The sequence below is a fragment of the Mobula hypostoma genome, chromosome 1 (genome assembly GCF_963921235.1).
Source record: "Mobula hypostoma chromosome 1, sMobHyp1.1, whole genome shotgun sequence".
Taxonomy (NCBI): domain Eukaryota; kingdom Metazoa; phylum Chordata; class Chondrichthyes; order Myliobatiformes; family Myliobatidae; genus Mobula; species Mobula hypostoma.
In genome coordinates, this window is record NC_086097.1 from 38,016,307 (window position 1) to 38,036,622 (window position 20,316).

General features: G+C 42.1%; 1 protein-coding gene across 2 annotated transcripts in view; it reads left to right on the forward strand.

Moving 5' to 3' along the window:
* Positions 1-20,316, forward strand: part of rtn1a (reticulon 1a) — a 217,040-nt gene that overhangs the window by 57,817 nt on the left and 138,907 nt on the right. The window contains exon 3 of one of the 2 annotated variants that reach the window (XM_063046773.1): positions 17,800-18,477. The exons of the other annotated variant lie outside the window; for it this stretch is intronic. Coding sequence (XP_062902843.1) covers positions 17,800-18,477 — 678 coding nt within the window. The remainder of the gene's footprint in view (positions 1-17,799; positions 18,478-20,316) is intronic. 2 annotated transcript variants of the gene reach the window in all.

A 20,316-nucleotide genomic window follows, 5' to 3' on the forward strand; every position in this document is an offset into this window, starting at 1 on the left:
TTGGTGCAAATTGTTCCTATTACCCATTTACAAGCACCATCTCTATCAATGGGTACATAGCATTTAATTTGTTTTGCGTCGCTCACTTGGTTTAATCCTTGCATCCACTACACACGTGGCAGCTCTTCCATTGGCATGGCCACAACAGTCAAGCCTTGCTGGCAGATTGACCTCTTCTGTGCATGACATGATGGCACATAATGGCAAGTTGGAGGAGATTACATATTTAAACCCTAGGGACAAGTGTTTATGCTTTATTTGGAAAGTGTCCTTGAAGCTATAGCTAGTGGTGGTGGTAAAGAGATGATGAGATATTTCTATATTCTGTCTTGTTCCTCTATCCCATGCATCACTGAAGCCATGATTCAAAAATCCTACTCACATCAGCACAACCCAATTCTTTTTCATATTAATATTCAAAAACTGAAAAGACACGATCGCCCACCCTTGCATTCAGTTGCCAGCTCAGAGAAAAAGATATTGAATGTACTTTATAGCTTATCTTTAAACTGAGATACAGGAGCAGGGAGATTGAGAGAACCTCAGATCATGAGAGAGTGAGATCATACACTTCTGCTGCCACAGAGAAACATCCTTCCTGTAACAAGGTGACTGGACTTGAACACAGGGTTATGGGAAGACGACAGAAGAATGATGCTGAGAAAAGAAACATTTATGATTGAATGGCAAAGCAGACTCAATGGGTCAATTCAATTGCAGGCCGACACTTCTCTCGCTCTCTCTCCCCCCCCCCCCCCATTCAATAACAACTCTGATACAAGAAAGAAAATTAATTGGACCTGAAGACAGTAGGGTTTAATCTTTATTTTCAAGTATACTTCCTTATTTATATGTGAAGGAAAGCTGCCATCAAAGACCTATCTTTTATGCTACAGTGTGTCATTTTTCGAAGGATTGAGCCAGCATTGCCCCCTAATCATTAACCCTTTAAAGACAGTCTTTCTTTTTAAAAAAAAGGGTCATCATGGACTTCCTCTGAACTAACAGAAGTTAATCCTACATTTAAAAAGCACTGCCACACATTTTGTGGGAAGGATTTATCATCTAAAAAATGTTAACAGGATTACAGTAATGCTAGTACAGTTGCTAGCCCTGTATTTGTTGACATACCAAATCTTTTCAAACTCCTAATGAAGTATAGCCGCTATCTTGCCTTCTTTATAACTGCATTGAAATGTTGGGACCAGGTTAGGTCTTTGGAGATCTTGACACCCAGGAACTTGAAACTGCTCACTCTCTCCACTTCTGATCCTTCTATGAGGATTGGTATGTGTTCCTTCATCTTGCCCTTCCTGAAGTCCACAATCAGCTCTTTCGTCTTACTGACTTTGAGTGCCAGGTTGTTGCTGCGACACCACTCCACTAATTGGTATATGTCGCTCCTGTACGTCCTCTCATCTCCATCTGAGATTCTACCAACAATGGCCGTATCATTAGGAAACTTATAGATGGTATTTGAGCAATGCCTAGCCACACAGTCATGGGTAGAGAGGGAGTAGAACAGTGGGCTAAGCACACACACTGAGGTGCATCGATTGTCAGCGAGGAGGAGATATTATCACCAATCTGCACAAATTGTGGTCTTCTGGTTAGGAAGTCAAGGATCCAATTGCAGTGGGAGGTACAGAGGCCCAGGTTCTGTAACTTCTCAATCAGGATTGTGGGAATGATGGTGTTAAATGCTGAGGGATGGTCAATAAACAGCTTCCTGACGTAGGTGTTTGTATTGTCCAGGTGGTCTTAGACCATATGAAGAGCCATTGAGATTGTGTCTGCTGTTGACCTTTTGTGGCGATAGGCAAATTGCAGTGGGTCCAGGTCCTTGCTGAGGCAAAAGTTCAGTCTTGTCATGACCAGCCTGTCAAAGTATTTAGTCATAGTCATACTTTATTAATCCTGGGGGAAATTGGTTTTCGTTACAGTTGTTTCATAAATAATAAAAATAGAACCATAAATAGTTAAATAGTAATATGTAAATTATGAAATAAGTCCAGGACTATTGGCTCAGGATGTCTGACCCTTCAAGGGAGGAGTTGTAAAGTTTGGTGGCCACAGGCAGGAATGACTTCATATGACACTCAGTGCTGCATCTCGGTGGAATGAGTCTCTGGCTGAATGTACTCCTGTGCCCACCCAGTACATTATGTAGTGGATGGGAGACATTGACCAAGATGGCATGCAACTTAGACAGCATCCTCTTTTCAGACACCACCGTGAGAGAGTCCAGTTCCATCCCCACAACATCACTGGCCTTACGAATGAGTTTGTTGATTCTGTTGGTGTCTGCCACCCTCAGCCTGCTGTCCCAGCACACAACAGCAAACATGATGGCACTGGCCACCACAGACTCATAGAACATCCTCAGCATCGTTCGGCAGATGTTAAAGGACCTCAGTCTCCTCAGGAAATAGAGACGGCTCTGACCCTTCTTGTAGACAGCCTCAGTATTCTTTGACCAGTCCAGTTTATTGTCAATTCATATCCCCAGGTATTGGTAATCCTCCACCATGTCCACACTGATGGAAACAGGGGTCACCGGTACCTTAGCTCTCCTCAGGTCTACCACCAGCTCCTTAGTCTTTTTCACATTAGGCTGCAGATAATTCTGCTCACACCATGTGACAAAGTTTCCTACCGTAGCCCTGTACTCAGCCTCATCTCCCTTGCTGATGCATCCAACTATGGCAGAGTCATCCGAAAACTTCTGAAGATGACAAGACTTTGTGCAGTAGTTGAAGTCCAAGGTGTTAATGGTGAAGAGAAAGGGAGACAAGACAGTCCCCTGTGGAGCCCCAGTGCTGCTGATCACTCTGTCGGACACACAGTTTTGCAAGCACACGTACTGTGGTCTGCCAGTCAGGTAATCAAGAATCCATGATACCAGGGAAGCATCCACCTGCATCACTGTCAGCTTCTTCCCCAGCAGAGCAGGGCGGATGGTGTTGAACGCACTGGAGAAGTCAAAAAAACATGACCCTCACAGTGCTCGCTGGCTTGTCCAGGTGGGCGTAGACACGGTTCAGCAAGAAGACGATGGCACCCTCAACTCCTAGTCGGGGCTGATAGGCGAACTGGAGAGGATCTAAGTGTGGCCTGACCGTAGGCCGGAGCAGCTCCAGAACAAGTCTCTCCAGGGTCTTCATGATGTGGGAGGTCAATGCCACCGCTCTGTAGTCATTGAGGCCGCTGGGGCATGGCGTCTTCCACAATACAGGAGCCCTCCGGATCCTCACTCACTGTAGATGTGAGTGCTACTGGGCGATAATCATTAAGGCAACTCACATTATTATTCTTAGGCACTGTATAATTGTTGCCTTTTTGAAGTAAGTTGGAACTTCCATTCATAGCAGTGAGAGGTTGAAAATGTCCTTGAATACTCCCACCAGTTGGTTGGCGCAAGTTTTCAGAGCCTTACCAGATGCTCCGTTGGGGCCTACTGCCTTCCGAGGGTTCACCCTCCTGAAAGACTGCTGACATCGGCCTCTGAGACAGATCACAGGGTCATCAGGTGCAGCAAGGATCTTTACAGCTGTAAACACAACTTACTTCCGGTAATTCCCTCCCCCTCCCTTCCCCTATTCCTATTTCACTCTGCTCCCTCTCCCAGCTGCCAACTACCTCCCTTGTGGTTCCACCTCCTACTACTACCCATTGTGTTTTCCCCTATTTCTCCTTCAACTTTCCTGCCTATCACCTCCCTGCTTCCCCTCCCCCACCCTTTATCTTTCCCCTGACTGGTTTTTCACCTGGAACCTACCAGCCTTCTCCTTCCCACCCTCCCCCACCTCCTTTATAGGGCCTCTGCCCCTTCCCTCTACAGTCCTGATGAAGGGTTCTGGCCCGAAATGTTGACTGATCGTTTCCACGGATGCTGCCTGACCTGCTGAGTTCCTCCAGCGTGTTGTGAGTGTTGCTTTACAGCTGTAGTTATATTTTCCCTTTCAAAGCGGGCATAGAAGGCATTGAATTCATCTGGTAGTGAAGCATCGCTGCCATTCATGCTGTTGGGTTTTGCTTTGCAGGAAGTCATGTCTTGTAAACCCTGCCAGAGATGTCGTGCATCCGATGTCGCCTCCAACCTCGTTTGAAATTGTCTCTTCGCTCTTGAAATGGGTCTCTGCAATTCATACCTGGTTTTCTGGTACAGACCTGGGTCGCCAGACTTGAATGCCACAGATCTAGCCTGCAGCAGACAATGTACCTCCTGGTTCATCCACTGCTTTTGATTTGGGAACATACAGCAAGTCTTTGTAGGCCCTTTGAAGTCGGTAACAACTGCAGTATACTCACCCAGATTCGAAGATGAATCCCTGAATACGGTCCAGACCCCCGATTCAAAGCAGTTCTGTAAATGCTCCTGTGCCTTCCTTGTCCATACGTTCTTGGTCCTCACGACTGGTGCTGCAGACTGGTTTTCAGTCTCTGCCTATACTCAGAGAGTAGAAATACAGCTAGGTGATCAGACTTCCTGAAGTGAGGATGTGGAATAGCACGGTAGGCATTCTTGATGGTGTTATAGCAATGGTCCAGTGTGTTGTTTCTTGTCTGTGTATTGCAAGTGATCTGTTGATGGTAATGGTTTAGTAATTTTTTTTCAGCCAGGCCTGGTTAAAATCCCCCAAAACGATGGTGAAAGCGATAGGGTGTGCTGTTTCCTGCATGTTGATCCCATTGCTCAGATCATCTAAAGCCTGATTGACATTGGTCTGAGGTGGAATGTATACACAAAAATCTCCCGTGGTAGGTAAAATGGACAGAACTTAATTGAGAGAAGATATTCCAGGTCTGGTGAGCAGAATTGGGACAGCACTGTTCTATTTGTGCACCAAGAAGAGCTGATCATGAGGCATACTCCTCCACCTCTGTTTTTGAGAATCTGTAGATCTATCCTGATGGTGCATAGTAAACCCGTCGATCTGAGTCGCTGCATTGGGTGCGGATTCCGTGAAACATGGTCCTAATGTCCCTCTGATTCGGCACTCTAGTTCTGAGATCATCGATTTTATTCACCAGAGACTGCACTTTGCCAACAAGCTGGTCAGTATTAGGAGTCTAAAACCCCATTTCCTTAAACGCACTTGGATCACTGACCTACAGCCACGTTTTCTACGTGGAATCCAGCGAGTTGTACATCCACAATTGGCTTTGATTCCATCAGTTTTCAATGTTAATTAATCTTTTCTCCCCCTCGGTATGCAGTTGAATTTTTCAAAATGTTTTGAAAACCATACAGGAAAATGTGGGTCCACAGATAAACAGGATGTCAGGTAAACAAAACATCAACTGAAAACCAGCCAACAGTGTATATAATCAGAGTGCAAACTCTGCAGGTAGAAACAGAACAATATGTTCCTTCTCTCCTTTTAATTGGTAATTTGGTTGCAACACCCAGAGTACTGTTAACAATCCGAGAATACCAAAAGGTTAAGAATGCTGAAGAAAGATTTTAAAAGATCTACCAGAAGTGAATGGATGGCTAAAATTGAGTTTGTGACTCCATCCTCTGAAAGAAGAGAAGATAAAAGACCTGGAATGAAAATGGACTTTGAGAAAGAAGATGTTTTTATTTGCAGTAAAATCACAAAAAGAAAAAATGATTCACTGTCTTCAGCGAAATTGATGGCCTTCTACATATTGGGCACATATTGGCATTCAGAAGTTATTGCAATCCAAAGGCAGACAATACCCAATTTTATTTCTAAATCACTCTGAATTATTACACAATAGATGCGCAAGCTTTATTTACAGTAACTCTTTGATAGGAGTCTGACAATTAACAACAATTGTTTATTTAGTAGTCATTCTCGGGTCTGCTAGATTTTAAATGGAAAATCCAATGCTTTTGAACACCTGAAGTGGTGACAAGGGTTAATGGAAGTAAAATGTTTACTTCCATTAACTCAACTATTTAGAAAAAGTCTTTTTCCTTAAAAAGATGCAGGCCAATGCTGTCTTTGTATATGTCCATCAGTGAGTGTGAGTTTGAAGGTGGGAGCAGGATTGCTATAGCCACCCCAAGTTAAAATGATTCATGTGCAGGCACTGTCTGCTCTTCATCCCCAATCCCTGTTCTCATTATAATTATGGACCCTTTTTTTTAAGAGAAAAGGGATGAGACATGTTGGTTATTTACATATATTCATTATTTTACTCTGCATTGAAGTAAAACAGACCAACTGAAGTAAATTAAGCATTTTAGAAAAACAGTCACATCTTCAACCATTTGGTCCATGTGCTTTGAACTTCCTTCTTCAAGCTCCTTCTACACCCTCTTACTGTTAATGTAAGACCATTGTTTTTGATCATTCATCTGCCTTAATACTTCAGTAGTTCCAATGACACCTCAGATAACATTCTTGACTCAAAGAGTCAAAGAATTTAGTGTTCAAGTTGAACATGAAAGGTCTAGGCACAGATTCTATACCAACATTATGAAGCCACAGCTCTTCCCACACATCAGGCAAGAGACTAAAAGGAATAGGTAGTGTATTTGGGTAATACATTCAGAATGCTAGAGGAACTCAGCAGGTTAGGCAGCATCTATGGAAATGAATGAACGGTTGACGTTTCAAGCCCTTTTCCAGGACTGGAAAGGAGGGAGAAGATCCCAGAATAAAAGGACAGGGTGGAAGAGAGGAAGGATGATAGCTAGAAGGTGATAGGTGAAGCCAGGTGGGTAGGAAAGATAAAGCTGGAAAGGAAGGAATCTGGAAGGGTGGGGGGAGGGGGACTATAGTAGAAAGGGAAGGAGGAGGGGGCCCAGTGGGGGGGGGTAGGTGATAGAAGAGGTAAGAGGCCTACGTGGGGAATAGAAGAGGGGTAGGGGAGGGAAATTGTTTTACTGGAAGGAGAAATCCATATTGATGCCATCAAGTTGGAGGCTACCCAGATAGAATATAAGGTTGCTCCGCCAACCTGAGGATGGCCTCCTCTCACCATAAGAAGAGGCCATGGACTGACATGTTGGAGCAAGAATGGAAATCAGAATTACAATGTTTGATGACTGCAAATTTTTGCTTTTGGTGGATGGAGTGGAGGTGCTCGATGAAGTGGTCCCCCAATTTATAATGGGCCTCACCTCACCATTGTAGAGGAGGCTACATCAGGAGCACTGAACACAATAGACGACCCTAGAAGATTTGCAGGTGAAGTGTTGCCTCACCTGGAAGGACTGTTTGTGGTCCTGAATGAAAGTGAGGGAGGAGGTGAATGGGCAGATGTTGCCCTTGGGCTGCTTGCAGGAGTAAGTGCCAGGTTGGATGTTGATGGCGAGGGATGAATGGACAAGGGAATGATCCCTCTGGAAAGCAGAGGGGGGCTGAGGTAAAGATATGTTTGGTAGTAGGAACCGTTTGGAGATGGTGGAAGTTGCAGAGGATGATGTGTTTAATGTGGAAGCTCATAGGATGGTAGGTGAGAACAAGAAGCACGTTATCACTGTTAAGGCAATGGGAAGAAGGTGAGCGTGGATGTTTGGGAAATGGAAAGTGAGGGCAGCTTTAATGGTGGAGGAAGGGAAACCCCATTCTTTGGAGGACATTTCTGATACACTGGAATGGAAATTGCATCCTGGGAACAAATGCGGCCAGAGATGAAAGAACTGAGAGAAGTATTTGGCTACATGAATTGTGAGGGTATAAATCTAGATAGCTGCTTTCTATTCAAGTTCTATGTAAATAAAGGATTCAAGGGTGATAACAGCAATCTCACTATTCTCTGTTGCATCCGGTGCGGCCTCCTCTACATCAGTGAAACCCGACGCAGATTGGGGGGCCGCTTCGTTGAGCACCTCCGCTCCGTCCACCACAACAGACAAGATCTCCCGGTAGCCACCCACTTCAACTCTTCTTCCCATTCCCATTCAGATATGTCCATACATGGCCTCCTCTACTGCCATGTTGAGGCTAAACTCAGGTTGGAGGAACAACACCTCATATACCGTCTAGGTAGTCTCCAGCCCCTTGGTATGAACATAGAATTCTCCAACTTCCGATAATTCCCTCCCCCTCCTTTCCTCTATCCCTATTTCACTCTGCCCCCTCCCCCAGCTGCCTATCACCTCCCTCATGGTTCCGCCTCCTTCTACTACCCATTGTGTTTTCCCCTATTCCTCCTTCACCTTTCCTGCCTATCACCTCCCTGTTTCCCTTCCTCCAACCCTTGGTCTTTCCCCTTACTGGTTTTTCACCTGGAACCTACCAGCCTTCTCCTTCCCAGCCTCCCCCCACCTTCTTTATAGGGCCTCTGCCCCTTCCCCCTACAGTCCTGATGAAGGGTTCCAGCCTGAAACATCGACTCATCGTTTCCACCGATGCTGCCCGACCTGCTGAGTTCTTCCAGCTTGTTGTGGGTGTTGTTTTGATCCCAGTATCTGCAGATTATTTTGTGTTAGCAATCTCACTAAAGTTGACCATTCAATAACCATCCTCACTTGATAATATTCTCCTCACTTTCACACCTTGATATTGGATTCCCAATAAAAGTAATAAGCTTCCCTCAAATTTATCTCTAGATGAAATATTTTATGATATTTCATTTTATTTGAATAAAGAAAATAAAGTTTCTTAAAGAAAATAAAGAAAATAAATCTTCCTTTACAAGGATGAACTTAATACTTTTAAATTGTATAACACCACAGCAAACAATCAGGGGGATTAATGATATATTGGCCCATATAGCATAGGGGTTGAAGTCCAAAGTTGATTTTGCTGAGATTCTCCTAAGTTGGGTTGCTGAGGAAGTGGCAAGAATAAGAAAAGGGTAAATATAAATGGCTGCTTAATAATTAGTGGGAACTTGGTGGACCCAAGAGCCTGTTTCTGTGCTGTAGCTCTATGAGTCTGTTTGTACATCTGACGTGCAATTTTGGTCTTCATATCTCACTTCTTCAGAGTTGTTGCATTGGTATAAGGCTGGTGTTCCATGGAATGATTGTCTATGATCAAGGGAGAATTTTATAAGAAAAATGATCTCACTGACAATTCTGGGAGAGATTGACAGAAAAGCTACTGAGAACTTGTTTCTTCTTGACTGTCCAAATAGAACTCAAGGGAGTACCCTTTGAATAAAGAGGGTATATTTAATACTGAGATAACAAATTTCTTTATGTCAAAGACTGTAAGTGTTCAAATTATTTAGTTTAGAAGGATGTGGATGCTTAGTCACTGCTCATCCTCAAGACTCCATGAGTTTTGGATAACCCATGAATGAGGGTTTGTGCTGTAGGGGACAAGGCACAGAATTGATCGTGATCTTCTGAACAGGTGGAGGAAGGAACCATATCATCCTCCGTAACTTCCACCATCTCCAAAGGTGGAGGAAAAAAAACATATGCTGTGAAGTCCCAACACAGACCCCCATGGAACACCATTGGTCACTAGCAGCTAACTAGAACAGTCCCCCTTTATTCCCACTCTTTGCCTCCTGCCAATCAGCTATTGCTTTATCCATGCTAGAATCTTTCCCATAATACTATGGACTCATAGTTTGTTAAGCAGCCTCATGTGTGGCCTTTGAAAATCCAAGCACACAACATCAACCGATTCTCCTTTGTCTATCCTGCTTGCTATTTCTTTAAAGAATTCCAACAGATTTGTCAGACAACAATGAGGAAACAATGCTGACTATGGCCTATCATATCATGCCTCCAAGTACCCTGAGACCTCATCCTTAACAGTTGACTCCAACTTCAGCTACTTCTTTCAGAACCCTGGGGTGACTTAACCTTCAGACCTTTCAGTATCCCTAGAACCTTCTCTGTAGTTATGGTAACTTCACACACTTCATGACCACTGACACTTAGAACTTCCACCATCGCACTAGTGTCTTCCACAGTGAAGACTGGTGCAAAATACTTATTCAGTTTGTCTGCCATTTCGTTGTCCCCCCCCCCCACCCACAACTACCTCTCCAGCATTGTTTTCGAGAGGTTCCAATATACACTCTCGCCTCTCTTTTATGCTTTATGTATCTGAAGAAACTTCTGGTATCCATTTTAATATTATTGGCTAGCTTACTTTCGTATTCCATCTGTGCCTTCTTAATGACTTTATTTAGTAGCCTTTTGTTGGTTTTTAAAAGCTTCCCAATCACCTAACTTTCCACTGTTTTTACTCTATTATGTGCCCTGTCTTTGGCTATTAAGTTGGCTTTGACTTCTCTTGCTAGTCACGGTTGTGTCATTCCAACCATTGCTGCTCTGCTGTCATCCCTGCCAGGGTTCTTCTCCAATTAATTCTGGTGAACTCTTCTCTCATGCCTCTGTAATTGTCTTTACTGCAATATAATACTGATACATTTGGCTTTAGCTTCAGCTTCTCAAATTTCAGGGTGAATTCGATTATATTATGATCACTTGCCCCAAAGGGTTTATTTACCTCAAGCTCTTGAAACAATTTTGGTTCATTGCACAACACCCAATCCAGAATAGCTGATCCCAGAGTGGGCTCAATCACAAGCTGCTCTAAAAAGCCATCTTGTAGGCACTCTGGAAATCCCCCCTCCAGGAATCCAGCACCAACCTGATTTTCCCAATCTCCTTGCATGTTGAAATCCTCCTTGACTATTGGACCATTGCCCTTTTGATGTGCATTTTCTATCTCCCATTCCCATTGTAATTTGCAAACCACATCTTTGCTACTGTTTGGGGGGGGGGGTGTCTGTATACTCCTGTCAAGGTCTTTTTACCTTTGCAGTTCCTTAGCTCTATCCACAATGATTCAACACCTTCCAACTCTATGTCCCCTCTTTATAATGATTTGATTTCAGTTTTTACTAACAGAGCAAGGCCACCCCTCTGCCTGTCCCTTTTTATACAACGTATATCCTTGGACATTAAGCTTCCAGCTGTAATCTTTCAGCCATGATTCAGTGATGCCTACAACATCTGACCTGTCAATCTGCAACTGTACTGCAAGTTCATCTGCCTTATTCCATATGCTGCGCGCAGTCAAATATAACACCTTCGGTTCTGTATTCATCCTTTTCGATGATGAACTATCACAGAATGTTGCATAAAATTAGTGGTGAAATAAATAAATATTTGTGCTTAGTTATGTATTTCATTTATTCAGCAACTAAAATTTATGATCACACCTGAATCAAAATAAGAGAATGCCACTTGGCATGGTATTAATGGGCATTACTTGACACTACTTGTCCACGGTATGGTGACACAGCTTTCAGAAAAAAGCACCGTATGTTTCATGATTGGCAGTGAAAGGCTAAAACTCATAGTATTCACTAGCTTTTCAAAAGTTCATCTTGGTGCCAGTCTGCATGAGTTGTAGGATGCAATTCATATCGTCTTTATTTGGAGACTGATGAAAATAAATCCTTTTGTCTGGTTGTAAACAGTAATGGGAGCTCACCCATGCTGATAGAACAGCAGAGATCCTGGATGCTGCCTGACCCGCTGAGTTCCTCTAGCACTTTTTTTTATATATACGTGACTCTACAGAACAGTAGCTGTTTTTATTGAAGCCTGCTGTGGAACACGTGGCAATACCACTGATGGCCATTCATGGCCAATGACTTCACTTTTACTCTGGAGACACTGGGATCCTCGTGCCCAACGAGCTGTCGTCGTAGCTTCAGCTGGAGCTCATATTAGAGGTTTTGATGATGAATAGCTATGCAAGAGCAGAGTACCAAATGCGTTGTTACACAAACATACAAATATGTGCAAAGGGTGGTGGGGAACCTCATTGAAACTGAAACTGACTGGATATGAAAGGAACACACACCAAAGTTGCTGGTGAACGCAGCAGGTCAGGCAGCATCTCTAGGAAGAGGTACAATCGACGTTTCAGGCCGAGACCCTTCGTCAGGATATGAAAGGCATGGATAGAGTCGACACGAGGAGGATATTTTCATCAATGGGAGAGTCGGGGATCAGAAGGTACAGCCTCAGAATAAAGGGACATCACTTTAAAACTGATTTCAGAGGGATTTCCACAGGCAGATGGTGGTGAACCAGCAGAATTCGCTGAGACAGAGGGCTCTGAAGGCCAAGTCTTTGGCAGAGATGGTTCTTGATTGGTAAAGGGATTAAGGTTTACAGGGAGAAGGCAGGGAAATGGGGTTGGGGGAAAAAAATGTGTCATAATTGAATGGTGGTGCAGACTCAATAGGGTGAATGGTCTAATTGTGCTCCTCTATCTTGTGGTCGCACATGGGTGTATGCACCAGATGAGCATCCCTATAGTTTGCCATCTTTCAACTACACATGTGGTGCTCGGTGCTGCCTTTAACAAGGGGCCCACAAAATTAAAAATCAAACTAGCAGATGTCTTGGCAGTAAAACAAATGCATCACCATTAATGATAAAACAGACGTTGCCCCAGCTGTGTACCATTGAGCTGGCTAAGGAGCCATTCTTCAGGGAATTGATGAAAAAATGGAAGAGGAAAAATTCAACTAATTAAACTTGGATTTTCATGCTGAAACTAAAAAGTCAAAAGCCTAGGAGAAAAATAGGTGGGAAGGTAGAATTTGAGTTGCAGACATATTAAATGTTGAGAAATTCAGCTTCTATTTTGAATGCTGGTAAGCCTCAATATAACACCTAAGGTATCTGAGCTGGATGGTAACCCACAATTATTTACACAATATGGCATCAATAAAGCTCTAAAAGTAATGCATGACTAGCTTCTGTGATAAGAAAATCTTGCCAACCCATGGAGAAATCAATGTGCATCAATAATAGACTGCGAAATGTAAAATATAGACTGCCAAAGCAAATAATTACTGGAGCACATGATCAGCATGATGCACAAATTTTTTAAAAGGTGACATTTTAATTACAGGGCCTGTTTGAACCTTTCCAATTGTAGATGGATGATTATGAAAATGAAAAATCAGTTCAAAGTATTATTTTCAAAGTACGTATGTTTTATAGAACCTTGAGATTCATCTCCTTCCGGGCAACCACAGAACAAAGAAACCCAATAGAACCCATATATTTTTTAAAAAAGACTGTCAAACACCCAATATGCAGAGACAAAAAAAACAAATCATGCAAACAATAAAAGTAAGCAAATGGTATTCAGAACTGGCGTTCATGAAAGTGAGTCCACAGACACGAAGCCAAGCAGCACTGCAGCCAATTTCAGAGCAGAGATGAGTAAACCTTGTGGAGCGTTGAGCTGAACCAGTCTGGCTCGGCCCGGCCTGTCCCTCGCCTCCGGTCCCGACACCATGACCTTTTACGATCTGGCCTGGCACTTAACCTAGTCCAAACCTAGGGTTCTTTGCTTTTGAACCTGGGCCCTGCCCTTTTGATATACGCACTCAGGCCTGGGGCCTGCCGCCTCGATTTGGCCCGTGTCCAACCTTTCCAATTTGGCCTGATACTTAAGTCGATTAAGCCCCGGGTTTTTCCTTGCCCTCAGGCCTGGGCTGCGCTTTGACTCTGTCTCATTTCCGCTTATTATCAATGAGTTTAAATCCTGGAACCCTCTACCTATAGTACTGATCATTTTTTTCCGGCTGCAATTGTTTTGATATGATATCTGCAGTGTAGTCTTTTGGAATATTTAGCAAGTTAAAACAACTGTGTCTAGAATGTTATCAACATTATGAGAAAGCAAAATTAAGCAGTAGATAAACTTTCTGTTTCTGATCAACAGCATACCATACCATACTGGTGTCTGCATGGTTGAATCCAGACTGTGCTACTGGGGAAGGCCGTTGACCAACGCCCCCCCCCCTTAATCTGCTCTGTTTAGTCTATGTTTATAATAGTCCTTTTGTATTGGAATGTTTTTTACTAGTCTGTGTTCACTGTTATCTCCTGGCCTTGCTGCTGCTCATCAGGGCCAGAAATCCAGGGTCCAGTCGAATCGTGACAAGCTGGAGTTCACCAGCCTGAAGCTGCCAGTTTCTCTCATATTCAACTCGGAGCATCTTTCCACCAGGCATGAGAGAATCTGCGGGTGCTGGAAATCAAAGTAATACACACAAAATGCTGGAGGAACTCAGCAGGCCAGGCAGTATCTGTGGAAAAGAGGATAAAAGGGTCCTGGTGAAGAATCTCGGCCCGAGATGTTGACTGTTTACTCTTTCTGATAGATGTTGCCTGGCTTGCTGAGTTCCTCCAGCATTTTGTGTGTGTGTTACCATTCCTTTAGAATACGAGTTAGGCAGACTGCCAGTCAGAATTCCAGTCAGTTGTGTCTCTGTGACTTTACATAGTAGTCATAGTCATACTTTATTGATCCCAGGGGGGAATTGGTTTTCGTTACAGTTGCACCATAAATAATAAATAGTAATAGAACCATAAATAGTTAAATAGTAATATGTAAATTATGCCAGGAAATAAGTCCAGGACCAGCCTATTGTCTCAGGGTGTCTGACCCTCCAAGGGAGGAGTTGTAAAGTTTGATGGCCACAGGCAGGAATGACTTCCTATGACGCTCTGTGTTGCATCTCGGTGGAATGAGTCTCTGGCTGAATGTACTCCTGTGCCCACCCAGTACATTATGTAGTGGATGGGAGACATTGACCAAGATGGCATGCAACTTAGACAGCATCCTCTTTTCAGACACCATCGTGCGAGAGTCCAGTTCCATCCCCACAACATCGCTGGCTGTACGAATGAGTTTGTTGATTCTGTTGGTGTCTGCTACCCTCAGCCTGCTGCCCCAGCCACAACAGCAAACATGATCGCACTGGCCACCACAGACTCGTAGAACATTCTCAGCATCGTCTGGCAGATGTTAAAGGACCTCAGTCTCCTCAGGAAATAGAGACAGCTCTGACACTTCTTGTAGACAGCCTCAGTATTCTTAGACCAGTCCAGTTTATTGTCAATTCGTATCCCCAGGTATTTGTAATCCTCCACCATGTCCACACTGACCCCCTGGATGGAAACAGGGGTCACCGGTACCTTAGCTCTCCTCAGGTCTACCACCAGCTCCTTAGTCTTTTTCACATTAGGCTGCAGATAATTCTGCTCACACCATGTGACAAGATTTTCTACCGTACCCCTGTACTCGGAATCCTGCAACATGTAACTCACCGGACTTCCCAAAACCTCTCCACCATCTGCAAGGCTCGGGTCAGGAGTGTAATGGATTACTTGCCACTCGCTTGGATGAGTGCAGCTCCATCAATACTCGAAGCTTGACGTCATCCAGTACGAGGCAGCCCTCTTGATTGGTACCCCTTTCACAAGCATCCAAACCTCCATCATCAACGAACAATTGCAGCAGTGTGTACTGTCTACAAGATGCACTTCAACAACACACCAAAGTTCCTAAGACAGCACCTTCCAGACCTATGACCACTACCATCTAGAAAGACAAGAAACAGCAGGTACCTGGGAACACCAGTCCATGGAAATCCCCCAACAATTCATTCAAAATCCTGATTTGGAAACATATTGCTGTTCTTTCTTTGTTGCTGGTTCAAAATCATGGAATTCCCTCCCTAAAAGCACAGTAGGTGTACCCACACCTCAGGGACTGCAGCGATTCAAGAAGGCAGCTCATCACCACCTGCTCAAGGGCAACTAGGGATGGGCAATAAACGCTGGCTTAGCTGGGGATGCCCACATCCTGTAAATGAATAAATAAAAAAATGGTGTTACTAGCCATGGATGTCGAAAACTGGTCAGTTTGAGGCACAGGAGAATAATCTGTGGTCATATCGTAGTGTGATGATGAAGAGAGTGAATGTCTCGCCATTGAAGACGAGAGAGGATGGGGTAGGCTGAGTTGCACAGAGCTGAAGCCTTTTGGGCTTATTTGTCCTTTCAAGAGTCAGCATGAACTCAGACTACTGTTCAGCTTTGATAATACGCTACATGTAACTGGCCTCCATTTCATCAGGGGAACATCATCATTCTTCCTTAATGGCAGAGTTGTGAAAGGTGCTCGGGACATCTGATCTCAGCAGTTTGGAAACCCCTCCAGACTTGTCCAAGCAGCAAAAGCCTGCTTCCTGCATTAATTACGTCCAGCCAGCTGCTCTGCCTCATATTGATCCAAATTACAAATGCAGAGGATTCCCTTTCAATATTTAGTTTTGTTATTAAACAATTACAAGTAATCCATATAACTAGGCTTTGGTACCTATCCGGTTCGAGAGGCTGCTCTTCCTCCCTTATAATTTCCTGTGAATATTCAAGAAGGAATTTGGCAAGAAATGATTGAGGCATTGAATTAATAATTTAGCTTTCAGCCTTTAGCTAACCAGTTTAAAAAAAAATTGTATGCTCACGGCCATGTCAAAAGTTTTTTTTTGCCCATGTTTTGATATTATTCTGAGCAACTATTTTGTTACAAATGGCTCTTGTATATGGTAAGTGAGATCATAAGTATACAGTATTGATTTAGATGAGTGATCAGATTTTTATCATGCTCAAACAGTGATGTTTGCATTTTGGAAGGTACTGTCAGGTTCAACATGTCATTGCTGGACAAGTTTATTTTTGTACCAGTAAGAGTAAGTATGAATGGAAATGTATAATAATTAACTATCTCCTATTAATCTCAGTGAAGGAGAGCAATACTCTGAGTTCCCTTTTCACACTAATTATTTATTTATATAGTAAGTTTCATGTCTTGTAGTGTACTGCTGCCACAAAACACCATGACTGTGCTAATAAATCTGATTCTGATTTTATCCATGTATATGTCGAGAATTAATTGCATGAGTGAGAAAACTAACAAAGGGTGACCAAAAAACTAGACAATCTTCCCATCCTACTTTAAGAATAGATAGGAAAAGGTAAATGAAGTTTAAAAAAAAGGTAAGTAATAGATCTTAAATGAAGAAATGCTAAAAAAAATTTAAAATTGAGGAATATAAACAAGGTAATAGAAAAAGGGGATTAAAATGGGAAGAATATTCATGTATTAGTGTTGTGCTCAATTATCTGAGAACAGTTTAAGTTGTAGAAATTTCATTGATTAGCTGTTGATAAATCTTAGTCATTCTAAACTCCTTTGCTCTTTATGTACTAAAAATCTTAGCTAATGTACTCCCTAGTTAGACGTGTAGAGCAGTTTAATGACCATAATGTGAAATTACAAGCTGGTTTGCTGAAATAGGATTATATCTGCTACTTGGATGCATTTGTGGTGTTTTGTTTTCTGTATTTTCCTTGCTTATGTGTATAAATGTCAATTATTGTTTTCAGTGAAGCAGAATAGCATTCCCTTAATAACATTGCACTAATAATGAAGAGAAATTCCTGTATATTGATATGAGGGAGAGATATTTAAAATCATTGTCTAATGAAACAAATACAAGAGGACATGTTAAAGATGAGAGAAAAGATATTAAGGAGATTTGAAGGGAAGGTTTGCATACAGAGGGTTGAATTTTTGGAACCTGCTACCAAAGGAGGTGGTGGAATTTGAGACAGTGTCTGTTTACTGAACATTTAGTCAGGCACTTTAATGGGCAAGGTATAGAAGAATAGAGACCAATGGGTACAAACGGAGTTAATGTAGAAGAGTGGCAAAAAGGTCAGTGTGGATAGGAAGGCCCCTCTTCTGTGCCTTATTCCTCTGACCTATTTTGAATAAAATAAAGAATGAAGTGTTGCATTAATGGTTTTCTACAGTCCTGATGTTTCTTTATAGCTTCTACTTCATTAACCTTCTTGTATGAACCTAAGGGTAGAGTCCCTTCAAAAATACTTCAATAGCCGCATCAACTTTTAAACACTGCATAAGAAGCTATTTGGATAGAATGTCAATTTTGGATGAAATGCAGATGAAAACAATAATCACATTTGTCACTGTTCCATGTTTTTCATTTTCTTTATAGAAGTTACAGAAGGAACGCATGTTAGATCATCAGGTTTTGAAGAGTATAATCCAGAGGTTTTCGCTGCAAGAGGAATTCCAAGCTTTGAGTCTCATTGTATGATCAGCTCAGATTCAGGAATAGAGATGACACCGGGGGATGCTCTTGATTTGGCCAAAACTTTGGTGGACCCAATAGGGTCAGAGAAAGTAGAAGTCCAAAATTATATTGACTTATGCCATTCTGGAGAATCAAAAGCTCAGGAGTTAGCTGAGACATTCTGGGAAGAGAAGACGATGCCTTTTGTAGATAACGTACCAGATGACACAGAAGCCTCCCCCGAAAACATGAAGAAGTCAGTTGAGGAAGCAAAGTTAATAGAAGAAATAAGCCCAAGCCTGAGTCCTGAAGAACCAACAACGGCACCATATGTGGAAGAGCCTTCAGATGAAGATATCTCCGAGAAATGGGAAATGGGGGACACGCAGCAGAGTACTCACATAACTCCTACGTGCTCGGTGCCAGCTGAAGTTCTGCTCACTGAAATAGAAACCATAGTAGATCCCAATAGTGGGTGCAAATCACAGCATGAACAAGAGACTAAACCAAAGCAAGGATCCGATGTAGTTCCAACTGTGACTGTATCAGAGCCTGATGACGACAGTCCAATCTCTCAAACACCTACACCCTCAAGTTCAGGTAATTATTGCATTAGGTTGCCAATGTTCATATACGTGTGTGTGTGTGTGTATTTATAATTGTCTTTTGCTCATTGCATTACAGTAATTATATTGTCTGTATACTGTATTTGTTGACATTCTGCTTTGTCATTATATTTTTCTTGGCAGTTGGTGTAAAAAGCTTTGAGTTTTTCCCCATCCTGTGGCCTTTCCATATAATTAGTAACAGTGCTTCAGCTCATTATTTACCTGTCCAATTAATGGAGCTAGGCAGCTTCAGCACCAGGGTGGCAAATAAAATATTTTTAAAAATTGCCACTGACAGCCAAATGCGAAAGGAAGCATACAAAATGCATTTCCAGAGGGAAGACTACTCTCCTTTGTACTTACTGAAATTAATTTGTAGTGTTTGATGGATGCATTGGCTGGTGTAAGTCCTGATTTAAAATGCATGTTGTAGATCTCTGGTTGCCCACTCATTCCTGCTTTTCTTTCTCTCTTCCTTCTTGATTATTTTCTTTTACTTATTTCAAGAAAATAAAATAGAATAATAAAAAATCCCACCTGTCTGCTTTTCTCCTTACCTTCCTCTTCTCTATGTTACTGTCTGTCTTCACAAGTGTCTGAATTATAATTTAACTGCCATCAAGTCACTGACTATATATTTAGACATTTGAGAATTTTTTCGTTAGCCTCTGACAAAATGTTTAATTCTGCCATATGCCATTGTATTTCCGCTAGACCTCGAAATTCATTCCCATTTAGCTTTGTTAGAGATCAATTGCAAACATGGCAAAGACAATGGCTTTTAAAACATCTGTGAGAAGGTGTCTACCTTGAGTCAAATTATTAATGTGAACTGCAGTGCAGAAGTGATTTCATTTTGAACTGGCCAAAATATATCCAGATTTTCCATCTTTGCAGAAATTTATGTTCTGAACCCATATAGTTACTCCCCAAATTTGCCATTTGGATGTGAGCTATTTTCTCTTCAAAGGTTAGTTCAACATCCACAACATCTGGAAAGTAATTAAAATATTTTATTTTATAATACCGCCAATTCATGTATTACTTCAGCCTTTTTATTTCAAGATGTGCACCTGTCTGTTTTTCACTTTAGTTAAAAGAGCAGGATTGTGGATGGGTTGGGGTAGAAAAAGTAACTATATATTTTAGTTGCGCATGAATTTGATAAATAGCAAAATTCTATTTGGGGGAAAACATTTGCCCCTCTGCTTCTTACTGATTTGTACTTTTTCAGACTGCACAAACAATTGTTCAAAACAAAAATCAACAAATTCCATTATGTTGATCCCTTCTTTGTGATTTTTGTGTGAACATTGATGGTTATTGGCAGAATGGTTAAGCAGTAGATCACAATCTTGCTTGCCCATTCTCTGCATACCAGGTCATAGCAAAGTTTAGGTCACACATATTCTTACTCATGATATCTAGAAATAATTATTTTGGCAAAAGATTGGATTGGCTCTGACATTTTGCTTTGATAAATAGCATTATTTGCTTCGTGCTAAAACTAGTATTAATTTTCTTTCTCAAGTCTCATTACAAATGGTTATTCTGTGGTAGTCAGTCATTCGAATTAGTATTCTAACCTACAGTTAGAGAACAATAATTTATCAATTTGTATCTCTACTGATGACAAAAGAGTTGCTATTGACATTAATGTGGAACCTGACTATTTACACGTTTAATAAGAGTAAGCAGATTCATACACATAATACCTGGCAGGACACTATTAAGAAAAAAATACCGTCCAAGGTTATAGTCATTTAGTCCCCAAGTTTTGCAGGCTGAAGAAGTAAGAATGAATAGTGGGATTACAGAGATTCTCACATTT